This window comes from Wyeomyia smithii, chromosome 2, assembly GCF_029784165.1.
Source record: "Wyeomyia smithii strain HCP4-BCI-WySm-NY-G18 chromosome 2, ASM2978416v1, whole genome shotgun sequence".
NCBI lineage: Eukaryota > Metazoa > Arthropoda > Insecta > Diptera > Culicidae > Wyeomyia > Wyeomyia smithii.
The window spans coordinates 116,713,923-116,741,600 of record NC_073695.1 but is presented as its reverse complement, the minus strand read 5'-3'; the positions used below and the strand labels follow the sequence as shown (position 1 = coordinate 116,741,600).

The window sequence follows — 27,678 nt, the reverse complement described above, 5'->3', positions numbered from 1 at the left end:
TTACACGGTCTTTCAATTATAAATCGAAACATCCCTGGCGAGAAAAAGCAATATTAAATTATTACTGATTGGACCTGACTAATGCCACAGACTAACAGACATAACACGTCGAACAAATTTCCATTAAAATCATCGTTTGGAAAATTGGTCAATAAATCGATTGGTGATATTTTCATTATGTGCAGGACACGGGAAGGGGTCTATATTTCCAAAAATACGCAAAAATAGGGTGAAAAGAGGCGAAAAAGACCAACCATCGGCAATCAATTTGTTGACCAATTTTACATAAGAAATGCTATGTTTAAGGTATCCAGCCCAGCGGCTTTTAATTAGTAGGAATTTGGGTTTATTTTTGCCAGTGTGCGTTGGTCGAAATTTGACATCGCCAACCAGCGTTGCCGGTGCTATCAATGTTTTGACTGGCTGTCTTGTGTGCCAGAAAGAGAAGCACACATTTTTATTTGACAAGTCTCTAAATGTGAATTTGTGTAGGTGTGAAGAGGCACGTTTGCTTTCGCCATGACAATGACAGCAGTCGCCAACCGTTGGGAACGGTTGGCGGTAAAAATCAGGGGGGATCTATCTGTCAAACATCGTGTAACCAACATATTTGGAACATGGCGTTTGTTTTGGTTTTTGTTCTTTTTAGTCATGAAATTGATCGATGTGAAATATTATATAATTGGAACGTTTTTTTATCAAAACGCGAGAAACCGCGGAAAACTTTCATGAATGTGTTGTGTAGTGATATTTTTCCCCCGTTATTGTTCATGGTTACAAACGTCATGGACCAACAAACGTCATGGACCAGAGTTGATCTGCGATAACGCACACATATATGGAATTTGACAGCAGTGAATCCCCTCTGGTAAAAATAGAAGTGATTCTATTTTTTGCAACAACAACAAGCGACGGTCGACCGCTGTGCTCTGATTGGTCGGAAAAGAACGGAACGGTAGCGGTCAACCGCTACAACGGCTAGTCTGATACAGGCTTTACGGTTCGTTACATATAAGAGGTGGGGGTCCGAAAATCGGGTTTTTGCGTTACGTAATTTATGGATGTCGCCTAAGCTCAAGTCGATTATGGAAGAATAGAAGGAAGTGAAACACACCGTCGTTTGCCATCAGAGACCGAGTTTACCTCTGAGCAATTTTCTCTGAAACTAGGCCACTAGGTGCACAAGGTCTTTCAAATTTGATATAAATGCACATTGTTATTAGAAATAGAGAAAAAATTATAATGTAAATTTTGTTTGATCGAATTTGTTGACCCCTTGGTCACCAAGGGGCGAAACAGTTTTCAGAAAGGTGGCATTTTAGCAATTCTTGATGTATTATTTAAGCTATATCTCTAAAATTCGTTACGTAAAGTACTACAAGTAGCACTTTTCTGTAAAGAGGAATGATAGGGCTTTCATTTGAAGTAATCAGAATTTAGGCCGCCATCTTGAATTTGGCCGCCTTCTTAAACTATATAAGAAAAATGGAATTTTGACCGTGTTCGCAACTACCGATTTTCGATCTGAGACCAGCGTTGGAAAGCAATTCAACACGTAATTTTTCACCTCTTGGCTGTCGAAAGAACACTCTGGGGTATATTGCAGTTAAATTCTTCATGCAGGATCCAGCCTGTTAGGTCAGAAACAAAAAAAAATGTTCAGGGCCGAGGCAACGCGAAATAATAACTTGAGGACCGTTGCACCACTTCTGGAAAATATATAAATAATAAATGAATTTTCTCTTCTCGTTCTAAAAACTTGAAGAAAACATGCCTTATGAGAGTTTCTAAAAACTTGAAGAAAACATGCCTTATGAGAGTTTATTTATATGTAGTTTTGAATTCTAGCATTCTGCTAAGCGCAAACAACTGATACACTAACACACATCCACGAGCAAACATCGACCGGTTGCCTCATAAACTTAGTTGAATGATGAGATTGCATTAGTAACATTCGAGACCTGAAACCAGCAACAGCTTATCTATATAAAGGCAGAGTATTAACATCACTCTCATTTATTTGTTATTCAAATCATTACGGTTGACTGCTTGAAAATGGAAACTTTTGTTGCAATTCCTGAAAACTGTGATTTTCCGATTTACAATCTACCTTACGGTGTTTTTTCTACTCAAGGAAATGTGAGTTTATATCTGTAAATGAACTTATGTTGGCAATAATAACTATATTTTTAGCCTACCTGCCGGATAGGAGTTGCAATAGGGGAATACGTCCTTGATCTTGGAGCTGTTAAGGAATTCTATCCTACAAAATACCATGTAAATGTTTCCTTTAATATTTTTCCTTACAATTTAAAATCCAATTTAAATTAAATTACTCATTGTAGGATATTCTCTGTTCGCCAGTTTTAAATCCTCTTATGTCTTTAAACTGCGAGGCATGGGATGAGATACGGAAAATAACCCAAAATCTTTTGTTGGTTGGGTCTAAGCTTCATGCCAATGTTGAACTACAACAGTTAGCTCTGGTGCCATTATTCGATGTGAAAATGCATTTACCCGCCAATATCGGTGATTACACAGATTTTTATTCATCTATACACCATGCTACCAACGTCGGGGTCATGTTTCGTGGCAAAGATAATGCCCTTATGCCGAATTGGAAACACCTACCTGTAGGATACCACGGCAGGGCAAGTTCGGTAGTGATTTCTGGAACGCCTATTCGAAGACCTCTCGGACAAACACTACCTGTCGATGGTGCTGACCCAGTATTTGGACCATGCCGTTTGTTCGACTTCGAACTCGAAATGGCATTTTTCGTTGGAGGCCCCCCAACTGAACTCGGGGAAGGAGTTACCGTAGATGATGCTGTTAAACGAGTATTTGGATTCGTACTGATGAACGATTGGAGTGCTCGTGATATTCAGAAATGGGAATATGTCCCGCTCGGGCCCTTTACAGCCAAAAATCTCGGAACTACTATTTCCCCATGGGTTGTTCCAGTAGCCGCACTGGAACCGTTCAAAGTAGATAACTTTCCACAGGAACCTGAACCGTTTGCATATTTAAATCACAAGCAAAAATTCAACTTCGACATAAAACTGGAAGTGGATATCAAACGTAAGAATTTTGTTTACCTTTCCTCGCTTGACGACAAACCGGTTTGTCGCCGGTTGGACTTGTTTTCGAATTTCATTATTTCTCTCATTCGTCTTTCTCTTACTCAGCTGCTAATGGTGTTGCGACGACGGTATGTCGTTCTAACTACCGGAACCTGTACTGGACAGCATTGCAGCAGATTGCTCACCACACGGTAACCGGCTGCAATATCAGACCAGGTGACCTCATGGCGTCGGGAACCATAAGTGGGGATGCATCCGATGCATTTGGGTCTATGCTGGAACTAAGCTGGAAAGGTACAAGAGCAATCAACCTGTTAGGAGGAGAAACTAGAAAATTTCTGCAAGACCATGATGAAGTTGTAATTCGTGGCTTTTGTCGTGAAAATAATTTGCGGATTGGATTCGGTTCATGTAGCGGAGTTGTGCTGCCAGCCAAATTAATGCAGTGAATGTTTTTTTTGCTATGTGCACGTTCAAAGTATGTCAGTGTAATTTTAATAGAAATCGCCATCTATTTTTATAATGATAAATTCGTAAAAAAAACTCATGCAGTTTTTCATTGTAAAATAACGTTTATGCACTGAAACTTTGGAATTATACAAACAATCGTATACTGTAACATATTCAAGAAAAAAAAGCATTCGTTGGCCGTTACACAAGAAAAATAATAACAGATTTTTTCAGATTTTGGATTTTTAATTTACTTTGACATGTTGTGAACTAAATTGGCTAATCCGTTCTGTGTTTTATTCTATGGATTTGATATTCGTTTATTCTTCATGGATTCGTTACCTTCCAGCTGGTCTCGTAGTTGTCGTATGTTCGAATCCTAGCTCGGGAGAGACTGTGTCAGTAGGAGCAGGAAATCTTGATAAAATAAATTGTTACAATTATCGATTTTTAATGCGCATATACCTATGTATTAGTTGAACGTTCCCTTCGTTGCTCGGGGTTAAAGATTCAAAATTAAGCATCATTTCTCTTTCTTCACTCCTCTTTAGCACACCTCACTTTACAAATATTGTGTTACAGTTCACATCTTATAATGTATTAATCACTTCAAATACATAAATTTTCTTAGAACGCCCAGAGATAAAATACTCATATTGGATTGTATTTTGTCGTTCTAGGCTGTTTTCTAGAAACCGCTGGTCGCTATTTTGGATTTCAAAATAATGTCTGGGAATGTGTCCTTCTGTGTGACTTCTGAGCATCATCCCGATTCTGTAAATACCAGGGAAGTATGAAAGTCAAAATTTTGCCTACCAATCATGAATTCATCACGGCGTCAATATTTTATTTAAAATGTTTACAATAACTATCTTTTCCACATAGTACTGAAAACAAACGTTGAGTTTTTGTTTTTTAAAACTAGAAGAATATTTATTCGAGAATAAGTCAACTGACAATTATGGAGCGTTTACTCTGTTTCACTTGTTTTAGGGCAAACCAACCAAAAAATGGAAACCAGAATCAAAGAGTGGTAAATGAAAATGTATGGAGTTTGACAGCCACACGAGCCCCTTGGTAAATACCCATATTGGATGGTATTTGACTTTGTTTTTAAATGACATCTGCTGTCGATCTCCGGCCTCAGGGCATCATCATGGTTTAGAAAATACCCATATTTGATCATATTTGACCATTTAAAGCTGTTCTACTGACACTGGAAATGGTTTTCAAACATTTTGAGTTTACCTATTCCCGGTATGTTTTATTTATTTATATTGATGACATACGTTTCAAATATTTATGGCCATTTGTAAAGCCATGCATAAACCCACAAAATTAATCAGAAAACCGTAAATCGTGTGGACCAACTAATTTTCTTATACCAAAAGTGAGTCTTCCACAGGGAACATACTTAAATGACGTAGCAATTTTTTTCATGATTTTCAAACCCCCCTCCCCCCTCGTAGCATTTGGTCACAAAAAAAATACTTGAAAAAACCTCCATGTCCAGTTCAATTTATTCATGACTCATACACTTGTGACAGCTTCACTCTGGATTAATGTCTACAGCTTTGAAGGGTTTGTGTTTTGGTACAAGAAGGAAAGATGTTTATACAACTTTGCGTGATCTATGTCTGACACTAACACAAAAAATGTTCCGGAATTCGCAAACAAAAGCTAATAATTAAAAGCCACAAAGAAACAACGATTGTTGTTTTCAAAACAGATTGTGTGTTTGGAAATCCGAGCGATTGTTTATGTAGCAGAGCTTTCAGAAAATTTCTGAATACCACAGATAAAAAGATCTCACTGCAAAACTTTTTGCAATGTTTTAGTGTATTTTTAGTATACATTTTTCCTGTAAAAATCAATCTTTTAAAATAAATGCTACGTCCATTTTAATCCAACCCCCCCTCCCCCTTGTCAAAGCTTGTCACAAAACGATTATATCCCCCCTCCCCCCATGAATGCTACGTCATTTAAGTATGGTCCCATATCTCGCGTCTTGGTCGAAGTCGAAGCATGTTGCTTAACGAATAAATGAGCGCTGAAAACCTGTTATCGTGCTGAAGCGTAAAGTCTACCCATTAGGCAAATATCTTAAATACCAATATAGTTCACTTACGTGAAATTATGAAGACAAATTGAAAATGACAGGAGCGTTAGTCACTTTTTCGACCGCTAGGTGCGCCACTTCTGATTTTGTTCTACACGACATGCGAAAAAGAGTAACTTTTGACAATAGTATTACCACATACATAAGACATACGTAACACTCAGGAAGAAATCTTCCAAAAAAGTTGGTACAAAATGAATTACTCGAAAGTACCAACCCCTGTAAAAAAAACCTCTGTTTGAGTTGTTTTTGAAGGCAGTGTACCTGCGCAGCCCTGCATTTGTCTCGTTCCTACTCGAAAAATGCTGCATTGATTTTGTAAATAACTTTTTGACAGTTCCTTATGGGATTTTCTTTGGGGCTCGATAAGGCCGAGAAAAAGATTAATTCATTTGGTTCATTATTTATCGAGCAGTTTGACAGGGCGAGGTACGGAGTACTATGGGGCAACATGTACCAGAAAAAAACGCCAGTGTTACGTATGTCTTATGTATGTGGTATTACCCTAATAGGTACACTGAAAAAATGCACATTTTATTGTGAAGTGGACTCGGCCGAATATTTTATAATAATAAAGTTCGTCTATGTATGAGGCAATCCATGGGTGGTGTTCCACGGTTTGTACGTTTGTCGACCTCCGACAACATTTTGAGTTATAAAATGGCGACTTCCGGTGACTGGAAAACTGCCGAAAATGACCGAATACCACATAATATGGGTGTTTTTTTTTAACCAGAATGACGCTCAGAGGCCAGAAATTGTCTCCAAATGCCATTTTGAAATCCAAGATGGCGACTTCCGGTTTCTGAGAAACAGCGAGATATGACCAAATACCACCCAATATGGGTATTTCCGAAATCGTGATGATGCACTGAAACCACAAATCGACCTCAGACAACATTTTGAGTTGTAAAATGGCGACTTTTGGTGACTGGAAAACTGCCGAAAATGACCCAAAAACAACTAAATATGGGTGTTTCTTTAACCAGAATGATGCTCAAAGGCCAGAAATTGTCTCCAAATGCCGTTTTGAAATCCAATATGGCGACTTCCGGTTCCTAAACAACAGTGGCAAAAGACCAAATAACACTCATTATGGGTATTTCCGGGATTGTTATGATGCACTAAAGCTACAAATCGACCTCAGACAACACTATGAATTGTAAAATGATGACTTCCGGTGAATGGGAAACTGCCGATTAAACGATGATTGCATCATATTCGTTTCGTTCCCATCACTGCTTGGGATTAGTTTACATTTACACGTCATGGCCTGATTATTTGAATATTTCTTCTTCGTGCCTCGATAAGCTACATCTATTATATTATCAATATTTAACTCCCGGAATGGCGTTAGTTTTACATACAAACAATATACGCACGAAATCTACAAAATATTTTTTTCTGTGAAAGTATGAAATTGAGTCAACTAAATCTAAAATTGAGTAAACTCAGTTTCGTGTGTGAGAATGTCACACGCTCACAGAAATTCAACAACAAGGCACAGTGGTACAGTAAGGCAATGTAGGCGGACATGAGTTTTTCGATGCGATTTTGTGGTTTTAAAGTAAAATTTTTTTCTAAGAACTTGTTTCTTATATTTAGTCTATTTTTTATGTGCAAATGAAAATTAGGGTGTTCCTGAAATCGACTAAATAAAAAAACTAACTTTTTTATTTGCAGAAATAAATGTATACATTCATCGGCACAGTTGTAGATCAACTAACTTTCGGTATTTCTTCACAATATTTATACAATATTTGTTCTTTCAAATGATACCAAAACATATTATTTATGTTTGCCCTAAACGGAGACATCAATATTTTAAAAGGGCCTATTTTTAAAATAGAAATAGTGAAAACTCTTCATCTGTACAATATATCGACAATGTTTTTTCGTCAAAATTGGCGTATTTTTGATTAAAGTTACCGAAGAAAACTTTGTTTTGAAATTTGAACTGAAAAAATAGAGCAAAAAGACTGTTTTTGGAAACCAAATGTAATGTCTACAAAAAAGTTTTTCACAAAGTTACTTAGAATTAGTTGATCTATAAGTTTGCCAAAGAATGTTTACAATTATTTATGCAAATAAAAACAAGTTATTTTGTTTTTATTTCGTTGATTTTAGGACCACCCTAATTTTCTTTTTCACATAAATAGAGGAGTATGTATAAGAAACAACTTTTTACAAAAACTATGGCTTTAAACCGCAAACCAAAATCGCAACGAAAAGCTCATGTCCGCCTAAATTGCCTTACTGTACCACTGTGCAATGAGGTTAGTTACCTTTTTCACCACAAGAGGGGGTGTTCCCTGTCTGTCTTCACGGAAATATATGGGAAATTCGAGAGTGAACTATATTGTTATTTTAAGATATTTGCATTAGGTCAATACGCCCGAGACGAGTATTGCTCTGATTACATCCCAACGAATTTTTAGGGTGTCTAGAGACGGTTAAATCTGCATCGTGTTTCGTAGCTTGGCAGTCGAAGGAGGTCGTTCCACGGCAATCTTCGAAGAGCATGGTGAGCAAATCTTCGTTGCACTGACTCGATTCTGCTTATTCCGTTCAGGTTAGCGAACCTATACATTAGAGAAATGACAAGACACTCACCGTTAAGGCAACTGTCAACATCAAAACGGGTAACGGCAATGCAAAATGATACAACTCGCCCGTTTTGATGTTGACAGTTGCCTTAACGGTGAGTGTCTTGTCATTTCTCTAATGTATAGGTTCGCTAGTTCAGGTAGAAGGGATTTCACACTGACGCACAGTATTCTAAAGTATATAAAGGTATGTTGATATTTCCGAGAGAATATCCTTGCTTTGCATTTGTCGATATTTAATTCCGTCCCGTTATCCACAGACTGTTTTGCAAAGATCAATAACTGCTCCTGGAGAACTGTGGTATCCGATAGCACTTTAACTTTTTCGAACAGCTTTAGATCGTCGAGCCTGAATTGGTGTCATGGTATACAATCAGGTCCAGCGGAGATGTAAGACCTGAGCTTCACGGAGGCTCTTTCAACCGCGCTATCTTCGATGGAAAGGTAAGTCAATACACGACCGAGAAAGGGACGCGTTCCAATGCGGTAGTAACTTCTTTTGTCGTTGAACGTTCCTCTACTAACGTTTTTCTACAATGCTTTGGGACTACGTTAAAGTAAGTGCTCGACGTTTTGAAAGCAATTACGACTCAACTGATTGTAGCGAGTGTTAATCACATCCATGTCACGAACGTCATACACATACATTTCGCTTGAAGCCGTTTTTCTCTGGCTCTCTTGCTCGATTATACGTCAAAAGGCTGTCAGTGCTTGCGAAACAGCCAATTAAGCACCGTCCGTGCGAGATCAACTGTTGCTGCAAGTTGTGTGTAAAAATGCAGAAAGCGAAAAACAATTGTTTTGTTTTGAACGTTTTATGGATTTTGTGCAGGACATAAATGGTCAAGTTCAAACATGTTTCAACACGTTCCGGATAGCCTTACATCCAATATAGTTAGAAGCACGCAGGAAATCCGTACAGCAACACATGCGGCACAATGAACGGAGCTTATGACTATATTTCCAATAGTAGCGCCATCATCATCGGCGGCGGCTTCAGGAAACTGTTGTCATGACATCGGTCTGGTGTTAATCGATGTTCCGTAGAGGTAGAGTTATCTATTTCGAAACCTTATCAAGGCCGGTTTTCTCTTTGATTAAGGGCATCGTAACGTGGTATTCAGTCAAAGTAAGTTGATGTTATCAAAATTAGCACAGGCAAAATCGTAGTAAACAAATACTTACCTTACTAAACAGTCCCAAGCCGTGGTGTAGCCTTTGCTGTACGTAAGAGACGTTTCTATTCCATTCAGTCCATGACTGAAATTTGCCAGCTCTACATTCTGCGTAGGATCCGTAGGTCGTTTTCCATCTGAACGATCCACCTTGCCCGCTGTGCACCTCTCGGTGTCGTCCCTAACGTATTGGTGTCCAGATAAATCCGTAGATCTGGCAAGCCTGGTCACTGGTGTTATGAGGCACCATTCATGCTATACCAGTGATAAAAAGATTGGCATCACAGCCTCAGTAACCAGCTGGTCAATTAAATTCTGTGTAATTAACTAGAATAACCCTGGGCAAGTTGCAAAAATACTGTCTTGTTAGGGTAGCATCTTGGCAAGACCCCTGAGTTCTGAACTAGTCAATTAACTGCCGAAGGATAAGGAAAGGCAAGGATCTCTGAAGGTTAATAAGTGTGTGTAAGTGTGAGTGCGTGTGTGTGTAAAAGTATGTGCATCTGTTTGTTTGTTGAGTTTACTATACTGAAAAATAATGATGATAATAATAAAAATAATAATAACAATAAAAATCGTAACAGTTATAATAATAACAATAATAAAAATAAAAACAGAACATGATAATAACAACATATGCTAATCAATAAACAAAAACAAACATGATAAAATAATACTTAGCTTTGAAAACAAAGAACTGTGGTTCCTTGATCAAATTTCGCTGTGTTGGTGAATTCAACATATATCTAGACATCTAAACTCGAAGTTTTATTATGAAACTCGGAATGAAATCGTGAAAGTTATTGAAAAAAAATAAAAAGGGAAAGAGGAAAAGAATGTATATATGAACGATGTAGTCTATAAAAAAACAACGTACACGTTTACTAAATAATACTACATACAACAATACAACTTTGCACATGGAACTAACAGTAAAAAGTGAAGAATTTATGTTCACGTTTAACTACAGTCCATCCATGAATGCATTAGAGTCACACTGCCAGAAAAAGGAAAAGCATTAATTCATTTTATCTAATAAAGCGTCGTACACAAATTACGTATTGAAGGGAGGGGGGGGGGGGGGGTTGGGTCTGCGTTACTTATCGTTACATAGGGGGGAGGGTGGGTAGTAGGGACACTTACGTAACTACGATGTTGGCTCGAAATTGAAAATTTAGAGGGGGGGGGGGTTAAGTTGTTCAGCGTTACGTAATTTGACGGTGGGGAGTTATATCGAACGTTACTTATCGTTACATAGGGGGGAGGGGGTCTGAAATCTAGATTTTTAGCGTTACGTAATTTGTGTACGACGCCTAAGTAACGAACTACACTAAGGTCGCTTTTTACGCGGTTTTTTTACGCGGATTCCGGCATTTACGCGGTTTTTTTTAACGCGGATTCCGGAATTTACGCGGATTTAGGATTCCGTAAAGCAATAAGAACCTGAGATAGGGGCTCAACCACCAAGGCCAGGAGATATGAAACCGAATCGTAGTGGTCCCGAATTGGCCTTTTATGCTACAAAAACCAGTTTTTTCGCTATAGTGTCGTTAAAAAAAGAATTGCCTCTCGGTTAAAAATTTTTCCATGAATATTTTTCAGTTTTCCCTGATTTTCCAGGTTTTAGACATCCTGTGTAAACATTACTACAGATAAAATTGCATACGATAGTTCTCGGATAAATCAACGAAAAACCGTTTACACTACAACATACTCTCATGTTAGTAGTACGAACCTCAAGACTCAATGTACATGTGATCAAATATTCTATTTAACTCTGCAAATAATATTTATATTAAGTTTCTCTGCCTCTGATTCCAAGATGACTTTCAATTAAATGTATCGTAAACCCTGCTTAACAAATTATATTTTTTATTGAGTCCACATTCATTTTATAACATCGGTAACTGCACAGTGGAATATTAGTTTTCGAGCAGTTGTAGCGTTTTATGTTATTACAGTTCGGAATACCACATAAAATGGGTTTGGGTGGTTTTCTTTCGAACTGCGCTTCCAGCGGAAAACTTACGTTTGGAGGGAGCGAAATGGTGCTACCTTCAACGGTGTTGATATAGGTGATCATTGGATGTTGAGCTTTCACCGGTCTGTTCTTTATAGCTTTCACAGATTTCGAATCTTGTTTCTTGAGTAAGCGTTCCATAGTCTTCTTTTTGTCTTTTTCTCGCTTCTCATCAGCCATCTGTTTACGTTTTTGAGATTTTAGTTGTGCTTTCTGTATGGCTTCTGCTGTCAAAACTTTTTCTTTATATCCTGTGGGCAAAGCCATTAGGATTTCTCCACCTGGAGGTATAGTATCCTTATCCGAATTTCGTTCATACATAGCTCTTTGACGCGCTGTCATTAGTTTAGGATCTTTTGGCTTAATCTTCTTTAGTTCATCATCCACTTCTTCTAATTTGCCTGACTCGATGGCGTCCAACCAGCGTTCCTCTTCGCTAGATGTTCCACTATCTTTTCCCTTGCCTTTCTTTTTCTTAACAGATTTTGGTATTGATGTGTTCTTTCCAGGAAGCGATCCCTTTGTCGCTGAATTTCCTGAAGAAGGCGTTAATGGAACTATCGAAGAAGATGCAACTGAGACATTGGGAGAAACTGCAGTTTCTGTTTCGATCTCCGTCAATATTTCTGGTTCTATATCTGCTTCCATATATTCTACTTCCTCCATAACTTCTACAGTTTGTTCAATTTCTTCTGGGACAAAATCGTAGTCGTAGGCCTGTGATTGTGTTTTGCTCTTTTTGTGTTTCTTATGTTTTTTGTGTTTTTTATGAAAGAAACTCTGGGAATTAGCCCCTGAAAGTAAAAAGATTAGCTGGTAAACAAACTTAACTTTTCTAAATAACTCGAACTATTTTGTATTACCTTCTCGTTCATTGTAGCTATCTTTTTTCTTGCCCATTATCGCGAAACAACGTAAATGACTATATTTCTGAAATATGTTTACCAAAATACTTTTTTTAGAATTCCTAGTTTTTTGTTTATTGCACTTAAATTTGCTTTATTTACCTATGTTTTATCCGCTGTTATTGTTTATCACTAACCAGATAACAAAATAACCCGATGACAAAATAGTAGAGATGAGCAATACTTGTATAACTTGTATAGAAACTATTGGTGTCAATATTGTCCTTTCACAAAAAAATTAGAATTCAGGGTATTTTCAAGAAAAAGGAGAAGCAACACCCGCAACTGACAGACATCTCAAACACTGGTAAAAATGTGCTGTAAAAAATAGCACTCGATACACGTTCAACTGGGGATAATAATATGTTCATAATTGAAATACGAAAATATCCGAATAAGTTTTATTCTCTACACCTCATTAGTTAATTATGGTCTATTTGTTTGTTTTTTAGGTTTTCGTTTGTCTTGATCGAGCAAAGAATATCATATTCATCATCAAAGGCATGTACGATTTATTGCCATCAGTGATGGGCACCATTTCGCCTATTTTTAGATCGGTTAGCGAATATGATACGACAACATCGGGTACGGGTTTGTTAAAGTTCGCATGCTTTTGGCGATTTGATGTATTTATCACAACAAAGCCATGATATATAAAATGAAAGTCGTGGGACAACTATGTCTATAAAGCTCAATTTTGAAGATGCAGGAGACAGACATAGAAACGATGCGCTGTACACTTTTGCGGTACTGGAAAACATTTATGTTATCGAAGAAAACAAATTTAAAAAAAAGACTTTTCAAAGCATAGGAATTCTCGAGCTGGAACCAACAGAAGTTGCGGGGAAATAAGGCCTTCGAATTTCGTTTAGCGGTAGAGCTCAGAAGCTTCGGTTTTTCGAAAAATGTCCTCACGGGTAAAAATAAATTAAAGCTGAGAGAGTTCCCCAGCTGAAAAAATATCAATATTTTTTTACCACAAAAGATCAAAATAATGGTCGCAGTGGTCCAAATCTTACAAAAAAAAACACTAGACACTTTAACGTTTATTGCATCTCTAAGAAATCTAGCATCACAATTTTTTGTGCTATCGAACATTTTTCATTGGTAAAAAAGTATAATTTTACCCGCACGACTTCCCGAAGTCTGATTGTGTTGAAATTTAGAATAGTGACTTCTTTCGAGATGACGAAACTTTTGAGCCGTTCCTCTAAATCTCTGAACGAAATTCAGAAGTCTTTTTCCCATATATCTCATTGATACATTTTTTTGTTGAAGTTTTAACCGGCGGTCATTCACCAGTCAATGAAAACTGTGTTATATTGCATTCTGTTTAAGCAACATCAAATAATGGATTATAACTAGTTTATTCGTAGAACATTCTGATTGCAGACCATATCAATGCGGCTCTGTTGCATAGTCGAGGACAAGGAATCAAGGCGGCTTTAAGTCAATGCTATTCAATTTCAATTGAAATAAATTAGGAGTGCATACGCTTTGACAAACAAGTTCTTCTGTCGCATTTTTATCGGTGCTGTCTGAAATTGTCATTTTCGGTTGTCAGTTGCGGTTGTCAGTTAGAGCGCAAAATTCTAATTTTTCTCTGAAATCACAATATTTGGGTCAAAAGTATCGAGTATTTGGCATCGATATCATAACGTTTACGTTTAGTTATTTTCTCTCTACATTGCCTAAAACTCTACTCAATCTTGCATTATGTACAGGTTTTACCCTTCACACGGTAAGCGTCGAAAACCCATTTATGGATAAAATTTACTCATTTATTAGTGTCAGCGGTATTAGTAAATTAGTAAATTAAAAAATGGGAAATGCGGTAAAATTGTACGCGTTATGAGAACATATTCTTAGAAAAAAATGGATAACTTTTTATACCCATCAATGGACGAAAAAAGAATTTAGTTCCCATTTCAGATTAGACCATTTTACGAACTGACAGGTGTCACGGATTCTGCTGATATTGATGTTGCTTTTACGTGCGTTATGTCAGCGGTTCCGAGCTTTCTATCAAAATTTCATTCATGAATTTAGTTCAGAAACATCTCGTAAAATGGTCTATGCTCTGTCGACAAGTTTGCACGCGTTGCTTTTACGACCTTTTTTACAAAATCGACGAGTACTGCTTTGATAGTATACAATATAGTAGACTCATCTGCCAAGGCGAGTCGAAAGCGGAAACTAACTGTCGGGGAGAAGAGAAACAAAACAAACTTTCATTAAATTGTGCAGACGTGATTTTGATTAAAAATCAATATTTTTGGTTTATAAAGTGTCAGGAGTTGAGACATGAAACTTTTAGACGTCTGATTGGCTATTTGAGTAAGTCATGCAAATGTAGATAAGAAACAGGATACTAATTATTGAATACTTACCGTTTTTGAGCCACTCCAAAGGTGCAGCTACAATATGTAGATATCCTAACCAAAGACAAGACGGGACAATAGGGTTTCTATTTTTCTTTTCGTAACGGTCGCTATCCCTGTTGAAATGTTTTGAAACGTTCCACATCGTTGTTACCAGATTTAATATATTCAGAAACTCTGAATTTCTGCTATACACACACAAAACTGCTTTGCATTTCATTTAAAAAAAAAAACACTTAATCTCTTACCAAATTACGAATTAACTTCACCGACCGCACGGTACAAAAACTTACGAATGGGCCATGAATACGATTGCATAGTCTTAAGGCCTAAACACAATTGATACGTTGCGGCTGTGCAGAGATGCCAGATGTTTTTGAAAAATGTCTGCAACTGCTGGAAAAACTGGAAAAATCTGCTTGAAATCTGTGAAAAATCTAGTCGTGATTCGAAAAAATTTTGCTTGGGCAGACAAAAGTCTGCAAAAGTCTGCACACATTTTGAGGAAGTCTGCGCAAATAGAGGTAAACTTTTACAAATATCTGCAAAAACCATTGAAAATATTTTATTATCTGCAAATCAACAAAAATCTGCTTACAGGTTCCAAAAATCTGCGTTTTGCAGACAAATCTGCACATCTGGTATCCCTGCGGCTGTGTTTGCGGCAATTTGACAGTTAGGCCATACATTTTCTGTCAAAGTAACGCCAACGAAACGCAAACGTATCCATTGTGCACGGGCCTTTACATCATCTCTTATGGACAATGAATATTTATATTAGCTATGTTATGAGTTTCCAGCAATACTGCGTTACAATAAAAAAGCAACCTTCGTAGCGGTGAGATGACAGGTTTAGCCTGGTCGGAATTGGTTCAATGTAGCGGACACCAATTGTCAGGTCCTGTCCTAGATCCGAACTAGACATGAAAAGTATTTCGGTATTATCACGCGATATTGGTTGATATTTTTTTATATTTATTGTTTATCTGTCAATTGACATCCTTAAAACGATCATGTAACGTCAATGAACTATGATATATTTAGAGGGGTGCCCAAAAATGCAACGATAAATACCTTGTAATATCGAATATTAGAAATATTTCGCAATATATAAAAAGTGTCTTGCCCCCGAAAACCTTTTTTGTCGCAACTTTTTTTTTATAATAAATGAAAGTAGAGTGCCTGTACATAGAGTGGCGAAATTATCAAATCAAGTTCACCCATTGAATGGGTTGACTCTAGGGTTGACTCCTTTTTGGCTAAATAGAGCTTTCTACGCCAGATCTCACCAATACAGGCTTAGTCTGTATCCTAATAAAATCGATTTGTTTTCAACCAAAAAATCAGCTGATATTCAATTTCGAAAAATATTGTACTTATGAATCCAAGTTCATTAGTGTTATTTGTTTTAACAAACTTTGTTTTAGTGGAAAACCAGATGAAATAAAACTAAAAATCGGCTTACAACTTGAATAAAAGCTCGGGGCAGGAGGAAATTTTTTGTTACTACCAGCGTGTTGATTATTTGCAACCAAAATTAAACTTGTATTAGTGAAATCGACCACTAATACTAGCGCAGATAGGAAGGTCTATGGTTGAAAATTTACCTTGTGGTTTTCAGTCTTATCGTGTAGACTTAGAGGTAAGACACTACACGCTCCTTCAATTTTACCCTAAACTGAGTAACATCTACTCTGTTTTATATTTCTATGCTAAACGTCAAAAACTGAGTAACACTGATTGTTTGAACTGAGTAATATTTACTCAGATTCTCTCCATAGCCGTATTTACTCATTTTTGCGTAATATGTGCGAATGTCAAAACTTTTCAAGCACTCAAAGCAGTATATATATTTTGATGCTAATATTCGACGTTTTATCAGTTATTTCTAAAGTGTTACTCAAAGTTGTAAATTGGTTCGAGCCCGAACCACTAACGGCGTCGAAGATTTTGAAATGTACCTGGCATCTCTCGAGAAAGAGCAACCTCACATTGCTTGTATCAGAAGGCCTTTCGAAACAGGTCGAATGTTCGTTGTCGTTACCAGGTAGATTTCCTTAAATGTACCAGATTCAAATCAATGTTTGGAATCAAAATTCCAACAGATTTGCACATGATTACGGACTTCATGTCAAGTACCTTATATAAAAGATCAAACAACAGTTCCCGAGCAACTGTTAACCGTATCGCTGCTGTTTTAAAAGAAGCCGCCAAGGCAGAAGGTGTTGAAGTTGTTTGAACTATGTTCATTGGACTACTTTTTATCATTTATGAATAAACAATTGATGATTTACGTTTAATTGGTGGTTTTGAAGTAGAATAATTCTCTCAGGAAGTTCGGCTACATAGGGATTTGAAATGAAAATCTAAAACCGAAAAAAGTGAAAAACATGTCCAATTTCAAATGCTAATAAATCGGTTAGTATTCGATGGATTTCCTTCGTTCTTGCAGCAATAGATTGGAAAATCTTATAAGATTCTTCCCAAAATAAGATAATTGTAATTTTATTGTACTATTGAAAATAGTCAAGCCTTGTCAAAACGGAAAATTCGACCTCTGATTGGTCGTTATATGCTTGCTTCCCAAGCACGGTCGACAGGATCATATACCTTGCAACTGAAAACATGCTATTTGGCCTATATAAGAGCCTGTTTCAGCCGGAGCCGCTCATAATAGTTCTAGACAGCGACAACAGCAGTCGTCCTTAGCAGCAGCGCTAGCTCTGTGGTTGGTCATCACAGGACACAGGTTCTCAGGAGCAGCGCGGTTCTTCTCAGCGTGTGTCGCCAGACTGCCATTATTCCCCCCGTGTTGGGGCAGCATGAAGATTGCCATCAGGAAATCCAAGTTTGAGCATCAAAATGCTTTTTTCAAGGCAAATTAACAAGTCATTGAAAGTTAATAATTTTTGTCAACGCAAACAAGCATTCTGTGTTGCATCCTAGCAATTTAAATTTTTCGCACCCGTCTAATTTACTGAATGTGAAATAGCTTCCACAGTGCATGTTGTCCGTGTATCTTTATTCCCCCAATGTTAGGGCAGCTCAAAGGTTGTAATTAGCAACCGATTTTGAACCGCAACATGCTTTTTTCAAGGCAAATAAAAAAATAACTGAAGGTTAATAATTTTCTGGCATCAACACAAGCAGACATTCTGTGCGGGATGCAATCAAATTCTGTTGTAGTTGTCTAATTTTTACTTTTACTTTATTTAGTTAACCCCCCACTGTAGGGGCAGCGCAAAGGCTGCGATCAGCATGACCAGCTTTGAATAACAAACGGTTAACGTTTATTCACTAAAAATTCATCCAATTCAAAACAGGTTTTTGTCTGAGTACAATAATTTGCACAAAAATACATTAAAAATTTTACCGCATTATCAGACGCGTTTCTCCAGTCATGCCTCGTGAACGTGAAGGTTCCCTATCACAGACATAGATTTCGTGCTCCAGCACGTTACAACACGTGGAAATTGTCTTTTGAAGTAAAAAACTTCTCTCAGGAAGTTCGGCTACATAGGGATGTGAAATGAGAATCTAAAACTGAAAAAAGTAAGAAATATGTCCAATTTCAAATGCTAATAAATCGGTTAGTTTTCGATGGATTTCCTTCGTTTTTTCAGCAATCGATTAGAAAATCTTCTAAGATTCCTACCAGATGCATGAAATTGTAATTTTATTATTCGAACTATTGTACTACTGAAAATCCTTAAGCCTTGTCAAAACACAAAATTCGACCTCTGATTGGTCGTTATACGATTGCTTTCCCAAGCACGGTCGGCAGAGTTATGGACCTAGTAAATTGGGAATGCATCATTTGGCCTATATAAGAACTTCATCAGATAATAAACAGACATTTCATTGGATATTAAATTGAACAACAGAAATTTGAAGAGCAAAAATGAATATTTGAAGAGGTAATATTTTCTCGTTTTGTGCTATAATACAAAGTTAATTATCTTCTTCAACATGCATACTCTGACTATTATTACGTGTTTGCGTCGCTTAGTGTTTGGCTACGGTTATGCAGAACGCATATAATGGTGCGATTCGGCAAGACGAAATGTGTTGAAATGTATAGCTCTACTTCGCCTTAAAAAGAGCTGTACATTTCACCACGGTAAGGCGAATCGCATCGCGCCGTCATTCGCGTTCTGCATAACCGTAGCCTTTGTTCCGTTCCCGTTTAATGATGTCGTATTAAATGTGCATATTACAATTCGGCAGCACCTCAACTTCTCATTTGCACAAAATTTAAAAATATTCAATGAAATTCATTCAAAATATCAAACAAAAAGAAAATACAATACTGCCAATGAACGATCAACGTTTATTTACTAGAAAAAATGACTGACACGCAAGCAGCCGAGTTATTTTTCTTGTAAAAGTATTCTACTTCAACCTTGCGGTCGTGGCTTTGCATACAACCTTCCTATGATTTTTTCATTTCAATTGATGATTGATGATTTCAATTGAGATAATTCCTTGGAAAATATTTGAATTACAAAAGTGGGTAACTTTCACTCAGTTTCGTTGATTTGTGATTAATAGCAACAGAGTAAAATTTACTCAGTTTCTGACACATAGATATGTTACCCAAAAGTGAGTAATAGCACAAATACTCTATTTAGAGTACGTCCACCTTTAACGGAACAGAGTGATGTTTAACTCAGTTTAGAGTTAAATTAAATGAGCGTATATAGAGATAAGTGACTTTTCACCTACGCACACTAGTAAACGTGTAAAGTTGCTTTTGTTTCTTCCAACCTGTAAATCATCGCATCTCGTTGCTTCGACTTTTATCACTTTTTCATCATTTTTGGTCGATTATATTTAGCAGCTTCTTCCGATTTCTGATCACGAATGAGAAAATTTATTCAGAAACAAGTTTAAAACATATAATGAGTGTTCAACTGTATTTTTGTCCAGCTGCTAAAAACATAGCATTGCAAACAAAACAACTATTTATAAATATTTTCCCCAACTAGTGGCACTAACACATTCGTACGTAAAGTCTATTGATATATTGCGAAATATTTCCAATATTTCTAGAGAAACCTTTCAAAAGGTCCTATCTGCTCTGATCAATTTTTTGGTCGATCACTTTCATTCAATCACCACAACTTATTAATCACCATGTTATTTGCACGAGCTGATAGTGGAGGGATCACCCTAGCCTTCTGAACGAAAACCACGCTTGGGAAAGTTACTAAAGCTGAACCATTACCAAAAGAAAAAGACGCTCCGGAAAAACGATGAAAGCAGATAGGACCTTCTGAAATGTTTATCCAGATTTAATATTAAGAAATATTTACCGTTCCATTTTCGGGCACCCCTCTATCTAGATCATAGCTCATTGCCGTTACATCAAGCGTTACATTATCGTTGGAGTATGTCAATTGGCAGATAAACGATAAATATTAAAATATATCAACCAATATTACACGATATTATTGAAATATTTTCCATAAATATAAAGATGTCTAGCCTCTAGCTGATGACTATGTTTATTATATGTTATCTTTATAATATAGAGTCGCGTAAAGTTGAAACCAAAGGAACCAATTTAACTTTAAACAAGGGTACCAATCGCATTCGTTGTTTTGCTTTCGTCTCGATTAGACGCAAATTGTTTCTCTCCGTTTGATTCGCAAAATAACAATACACGAGTTATCGTACGGGTGTTTTTTTTCTTTTCGATTAGTTCTTGTGTTGTGCGATAACAATAGCCTGCAGTTTATCGGCAGAAACATCTTCTGCACACTGGTAGGGGCAGGCTACCCCGCCAGTGATCTGATACGCAGCTGATATATCAGCAAGAATAATTCTCCCGCACCGCTGTTACCCCGCTAGCAGCACGGACCACCATACGATCGAGCGAGTGGAAGTCAACTACAAGTGGCATCTACAAGGTCGCGTGTAGGATACGGCCACTGTTTCACAACACAAAGCTGGATCGTCATTGTTTGTTCTGCGGAGACACTCGATTGATCCTACTATCAGCCGTGAGGTCGTGACTTAGACGTTCGGTGAAGTATTCACTTTAGATTTTTTATCATTATCAATAATATTATTACTATCAATATTATTATTAATATTATTATTATTATTATTATTGTTGTTATTATTATTATAATTATTATTATTATTATTACTATTATTACTATTGTTATTAGTATTAGTATTACTGTCTTTTTTTTATTTTGATCCCTTGTAGTTTGAAAAATTGTTTTTAAAATTCAATATCAACTATTTGATCCCCCCACACATTCGAATATTTATCGTTTGTGTGCGGTAGAGCGTAACGCTCCCGCAAAATGGACGACATGCAGGTGCAACTTTTCCTGGATGTTGAAACAAATGGGGAAGAAATTGAAATTTCCCCCAGCAGTTCTCCCTTACCTTCCCCTGTACCACCCCCGCTACCTAGCCCCGTACCAAGGGTACCGGAAATACGGGTAAAAGCTTACCCAGATGCCGCTAGCGGTCCCTACGTTGTTTACTTCCGGCCCATAAAAAAACCTTTGAATATAATTCAAATAGGCAAAGACCTGGCAAAACAGTTTTCGGCCGTAACCGAGAACCGCACTGCCGAACTACATCTCTTTGGACAGGGTTCGTCTGCCTGTACGCCTGTTCGTACCGCGGGCATTGCCAAAACTGCAAGCAGTTAGGTCATACAGCCACCTACTGCTGCAACAAGGCACGCTGCAGCAAGTGCGGAGGCAATCATGCTGAGACCGCTTGCAGTGAGGATACTGAAAAGTGTCTTTACTGCGAGGGAACTTGGCATGACCTTTCGGCGTGTCCCGCGTACAAACAGCGCGAGGAAAAAATTAAGCGTTCCCTCAAGGAACGATCAAAGCGCTCTTTTGCAGAAATGCTTAAGAGGGCTGAGCCACCCTCGACAGGAAACATTTTTTTCCTTTTTGCCAACCGATGAGGGTACCTCTGACGACCCTTAGTTCTTATGCCATGCCAGAAGGATCTAGGAAGAGGAGAATGATCAACTCTCCTAATCTTTCTCGCAAAGGCCGCAAGATAACCCCTAGCGGAATGACCAATAAGCCAACACAAAAAGGAAGCGGTGAAGAAAAACCGAAGCAAGTTCCTCCCGGTTTTAATTTTAAATCAAACCAGGAGTACCCACCGCTTCCTGGGGCACCAAAAACCCCTCGTGCACCCATTTCTCGATCAGAAGATAAAAAAGAAACAGGGTTCATAAAATTTTCTGATATTGTGGACTGGATAGTTAAAACATTCAACATACCAGATCCCCTACAAAATATTCTTCTTGCCCTTCTTCCTACAGTGAAAACCTTTTTGAAGCAACAAGCAGCAACTTGGCCCCTCATTTCAGCTATTATATCTTTCAATGACTAATACGGCGAAAGAGGTTAGGAATTTTATCACTGTATTACAGTGGAATTGCAGAAGTATCATCCCCAAATTCGATTTATTTTCTCATTTGATAAATACATACAATTGTGACGCATTCACGCTCTGTGAAACCTTTCTCAATTCAAACGATCAACTCAATTTCCACGATTTTAACATTATTCGTCGAGATCGAGACTCACACGGTGGAGGGGTACTTTTAGGGATTAAAAAGTGCTATTCCTTCTTCAGAATCAACCTCCCCTCGATCTCGAGTATTGAAGTCGTTGCCATTCAAACCAATATGAATGGAAAAGATCTTTGCCTTGCTTCACTATATATACCTCCAGCCGCGTGGATTGAACAGAAGCAACTTTCTGATATAGCAGAATTGCTTCCCGCACCTTTTCTGATAATGGGAGATTTTAACTCTCACTATTCGCAATGGGGGTCGCTGTACGACGACAACCGATCTTCGTTAATCTGTTCCTTAATCGATGACTTCAATATGACACTTTTGAATACTGGGGAAGCGACACGTGTACCTAATCCTCCAGCTCGTGGAAGCGTGCTTGACCTATCCCTTTGCTCGACATCACTAGCGTTAGATTGCCGGTGGAAAGTAATCAATGATCCCCACGGTAGTGATCACCTTCCAATCGTTACCTCAATTGCTAATGGTTCAACTCCCCCGGACACAATCAATATTTCATACGACCTTACTCGTAATATTGATTGGAAGTCATATGAGACGATCATAGCGGAATCCATCGAGTCTCACGAGGAACTTCCTCCGGAGGAAGAATACGCGTTCCTTTCTGGCTTGATCATCGACGACGCGACTCAAGCTCAGACGAAATCGATACCCGGGGTAACGATTAGACAGCGTCCTCCCAACAAGTGGTGGGACAAAGAGTGCTCTGAACTGTACGCGCAAAGGTCCTTGGTGTATTTGGCCTACCGAAAACACAGTACTCTTGATCTGCTTCGAAAGTACGATGTACTGGATAAACAGATGACGAGTTTAATTAAAGCGAAAAAACGCGGATACTGGCGGCGGTTTGTAAACGCGTTGTCAAGGGAAACAGCGATGAGCACTCTTTGGGACACGGCCAGACGCATGCGGAATCGTAACGTTTCTAATGAGAGCGAGGAATATTCAGGCCGCTGGATACTCGATTTTGCCAAAAAGGTCTGCCCGGACTCTGTACCGGAACAGAAAACCTTTCGCGACGCGTTTTTAGTAGCTACGGAAGAGCCTCCATTTTCGATGTTGGAATTTTCGATGGCTCTCCTCTCGTGCAACAATAAAGCTCCAGGTTTGGATAGAATCAAATTCAACTTGTTGAAGAATCTACCCGACTCTGCAATAAGACGCTTGTTGGACTTGTTCAACAAGTTTCTTTAGCTAAACATTGTTCCGCACGACTGGAGGGAGGTAAAAGTCATAGCTATTCAAAAACCCGGAAAACCCGCCTCTGACCACAATTCTTATAGGCCGATTGCTATGCTCTCTTGCCTCCGGAAATTAATGGAAAAAATGATCCTCTTACAGTTAGACAAATGGGTCGAAACAAATGGTTTACGTTCAGATATTCAATTTGGCTTTCGCCGGGGCAAAGGGACGAACGATTGCCTAGCGTTGCTTTCTACTGAAATTCAACTCGCCTTTGCTCGAAAAGAGCAAATGGCTTCTGCGTTCTTGGATATTAAGGGGGCTTTTGACTCTGTCTCTGTAGAAGTTTTAAGCGCGAAACTTCATTCGCAGGGACTTTCGACAAATTTGAATAACTTTTTGCTCAATTTGTTGTCAGAAAAGCATATGTATTTCTCACATGGCGATTCGACAACTTCCTGAATTAGTTACATGGGTCTTCCCCAGGGCTCATGTTTAAGTCCTCTCTTATATAATTTTTACGTCAATGACATCGATGAATGTCTTGCAAATTCATGCACGCTAAGGCAACTTGCAGACGATAGCGTTGTATCCATTACTGGTAGCGAAGCTAGCGATCTGCAAGGACCATTGCAAGATACCTTAGACAATTTGTCTGAATGGGCTCTTAAGCTGGGTATCGAATTCTCTCCGGAGAAAACTGAGCTGATCGTTTTTTCTAGAAAGCATAACCCAGCTCAGCTGCAGCTCCTACTAACGGGTAAAACAATCTCTCAGGTTTTAGTCGCTAAATATCTCGGGGTCTGGTTCGACTCTAAATGCACCTGGGCTTGTCATATTAGGTATCTGACACAAAAATGCCAACAGAGGATTAATTTTCTTCGTACGATTACCGGAACATGGTGGGGTGCCCACCCAGGAGACCTTCTAAGGTTATACCAAACAACGATATTGTCAGTTCTTGAGTACGGGTGTTTCTGCTTCCGCTCCGCAGCAAACACACATTTGATCAAACTGGAACGAATACAATATCGTTGTTTATGTATTGCCTTAGGTTGCATGCAGTCGACCCATACGATGAGTCTTGAAGTGCTAGCGGGTATTCTTCCGTTGAAACATCGCTTTTGGAATCTCTCTTATCGGTTGCTAATTCGATGCACAGTTATGAACCCATTAGTAATTGAAAATTTCGAGAGGTTGGTCGACCTTCAATCCCAAACCAGATTTATGACTTTATATTTTGACTACATGGCTCAAGATATTAATCCTTCTTCATACGATTCCTCCAATGTCGTACTTTTAGATACTTCTAATAATGCTATATTCTTCGACACCACCATGAAAGAAGATATTATTGGTATCCCGGATCAATTGCGACCGCAAGAGATCCCTAAGATTTTTTCCAATAAGTTCAAACATGTTAGTTGTGATAAAATGTTTTACACTGACGGATCTAATCTAGATGAGTCCACTGGCTTCGGTGTTTTTCACGAAAATTTTACCGCCTCCTACAAACTCGATGCTCCTGCTTCCGTGTACGTCGCAGAGGATCATCGAAACCCTGCCCATAGACCACTACTTCATCCTCACAGACAGTCTCATTTCCATTGAGGCTCTGCGATCGATGTAGACTGTGAAGCACACCCCGTATTTCCTGGGGAAAATACGGCGGTTTTTAAGTGCTTTAACAGATAAAAATTACCGGGTTACCTTAGCGTGGGTCCCTTCTCATTGTTCCATTCCGGGCAATGAGAAGGATGACGCTTTAGCTAAGGTGGGTGCTATTGATGGCGATATTTATGTAAGACCAATTGCTTATGATGAATTTTATAGCATTTTGCGTCAGAGAACACTCAACAGTTGGCAATCATCATGGAACTCAGATGAACTGGGACGGTGGCTACATTCCATTTTTCCTAAGGTATCGACGAAAGCATGGTTCAAGGGGTTGGATGTAGGTCGGGACTTCATTCGCGTGATGTCTAGACTTATGTCCAATCACTACACGTTAAACACGCATCTCTTTCGTATAGGGCTTGTAGACAGTAATCACTGCGTTTGTGGCGATGGCTACCATGACATCGAGCATGTTGTTTGGTCGTGTGCCGAATTCTGTGATGTTAGGTCCGAGCTTATAGATTCCCTCCGGGCCCGAGGAAAACAACCGAACGTTCCCGTTAGAGACATTCTGGGAAGCGGTGATCTTCAGTACATGACACAACTGTACTGTTATTTGAAAAAGACTGACATTAAAATTTAATATTCTTTTGTCTATTTGTCAGAATACCCGTATACGACGCTGGAGACACGAACACGAAGAGCCTAAATCTATGTTTGAAAAACAAAAAGAACACCAGTCGAAACACAAATAGATCGTATATCTTAATTAGTTTAAAGCAAGAATTGTAACTCCCCTCCTCTCACCTTTAATCCCCACTAGGTCGTAGTCGGCCGCGAGAAATAAAAAAAAGTCCTCCCTCCTTTTCCCGCTAATCTAGAATTAATAAAAAGTGTACTTGGCTCAGTTAAACTTAAAATTGTATCGTGCCGTGTCAAATAAACCATATTTAAATTGAGGGTACCAATTGAGCAATGTAAATAAACAAAGTGATAATGTTAGGAGTGGATGAAAAGTGTTGTAATTGAGCGTGATATCGAATATGAGTTTTTCCGAAGTTTCAACTACAAACATGTAATCCAGCATAAACCTGTAAACTGGTTCAATGACATTTAACAAAGCATCACCGCGATTATCTTTTAAAAATGGAAAATATTTCGATATATGTTGATAGTGTCTTGCCCCAAGCCTTGTGAAGAATTTCAAAAGACGATATTCGCTAAAGGCTGGATTACACTATTTGACCAAGCGTCAAATATTTGTCACTTTTTGACAGATAAAAATTTGGTCAAAGATAATTGTTTGTCACTCTTCAATTTTTACATGTGACAAACATAGGCAAACAACAAACAAGATGTCGAATAAATTTGACCATTATGTCAAAAGGTCAAATATTTGACCATTGGTCAAAGAGTGTACTACGGGCTTAATACATGGTGAAAAACTATACTGTATAGTTCTTGGCAACAAACGGGTCAAAAACTGTTTGCCGGAACGATAGATTTTCTCTTTACGCGACTTTATATAATCATAGACTCTGCTTTTTGCCTCAGTGTAAAATAAATAAACATAATTGATATTATTCGCGACTACTAGGTTGAGAGACCTACACGCTCGGAAATAATAACTCTCAAATGAGTAACTTTTGACGCATTTTCGTAAAAAGTGGAACAACTCTTAAAATGAGTAACTCCACAAGTACTCAAAACTGAGTAACACCAGGCGTCTTTGAAAATGAGTGATTATTACTCAAAATTTACTCATTTTTTGGGTAAAGTTCAGTTTCAGTACTGGATATAATCCGCCTTGGCCAAACGACACAAAATAAAAATTAATAATTGTAGAGCAACATGTCAAAAGGATCTATCTATTTTCATCGATTTTCTTGATTGACTTTTCATTTGTTGAATGGTTCAGCTAAAGTAACTATTCCCAACGTGGTTTTAATTTAAAAAGCTAGATTAGATTCTCCGCTATCAAATGGTGTAAAGGACATCTCATGAAACGTGTTTAATAAGCCGTGGCGGTTGAAAGAAACCGATCGATCAAAAAATCGATCAAAGCAGATAGACCCTTTTGACATGTTGCTCTACAATTATACCTGGTGATAAAGAGAGTCAAAGTTACTCAAAATCGAAAAGGACTTGTGCTCATTTTCTGACGTCTACAAAAATCGTTCTAAACTGAGTCAGAGTTGCTCAGTTCATGAGTTATCATTTATGAGCGTGTAGGCGAACTCTCAGGGATCATTCAAATAATACATAATGCGCTCAGGGGTGGGGTGGGGGTTTATTCAGCGAAGCGTTACATTGCGTGAGGCAAACATGTAAAATTGCGTTACGTGGGGGTGGGTGGGTATTGGAAATTGCCAAATTCCGCGTTATGTAATATTTGAATGGTTCCTCATATGCAATTATAGAGCAACATGTCAAAAAGGTCTATCTACTTTCATCGATTTTCTTGATTGACTTTTCATTTGTAGAGCAACATGTCAAAAGGATCTATCTATTTTCATCGATTTTCTTGATTGACTTTGCATTTGTTGAAT

The 27,678-nt window shown here is 38.1% G+C and overlaps 2 protein-coding genes and 2 long non-coding RNA genes across 4 annotated transcripts; 2 read left to right on the top strand and 2 right to left on the bottom strand.

Moving 5' to 3' along the window:
* The first annotated feature begins 1,937 nt into the window (after window positions 1-1,937).
* On the top strand, window positions 1,938-3,768 carry LOC129724155 (fumarylacetoacetase). The gene is made up of 4 exons (XM_055678813.1): window positions 1,938-2,139; window positions 2,194-2,277; window positions 2,346-3,081; window positions 3,189-3,768. Exons 1-4 carry the CDS (start codon window positions 2,056-2,058, stop codon window positions 3,530-3,532), a joined length of 1,248 nt encoding a protein of 415 aa, XP_055534788.1. The 5' UTR covers window positions 1,938-2,055; the 3' UTR covers window positions 3,533-3,768.
* Window positions 3,665-10,126, bottom strand: LOC129724157 (uncharacterized). Its single transcript, XR_008727878.1, has 3 exons — window positions 9,444-10,126; window positions 3,999-4,307; window positions 3,665-3,927 (listed from the first exon to the last, which is right to left on the bottom strand). It is a non-coding gene; the product is annotated as an uncharacterized LOC129724157 (long non-coding RNA).
* Window positions 8,335-26,084, top strand: LOC129724158 (uncharacterized). Its single transcript, XR_008727879.1, has 3 exons — window positions 8,335-8,445; window positions 8,519-8,702; window positions 25,795-26,084. It is a non-coding gene; the product is annotated as an uncharacterized LOC129724158 (long non-coding RNA).
* LOC129724156 (INO80 complex subunit B) lies at window positions 11,234-12,658 on the bottom strand. The gene is made up of 3 exons (XM_055678814.1): window positions 12,461-12,658; window positions 12,317-12,383; window positions 11,234-12,247 (listed from the first exon to the last, which is right to left on the bottom strand). Exons 2-3 carry the CDS (start codon window positions 12,351-12,353, stop codon window positions 11,289-11,291), a joined length of 996 nt encoding a protein of 331 aa, XP_055534789.1. The 5' UTR covers window positions 12,354-12,383; window positions 12,461-12,658; the 3' UTR covers window positions 11,234-11,288.
* Window positions 26,085-27,678: the final 1,594 nt, after the last annotated feature.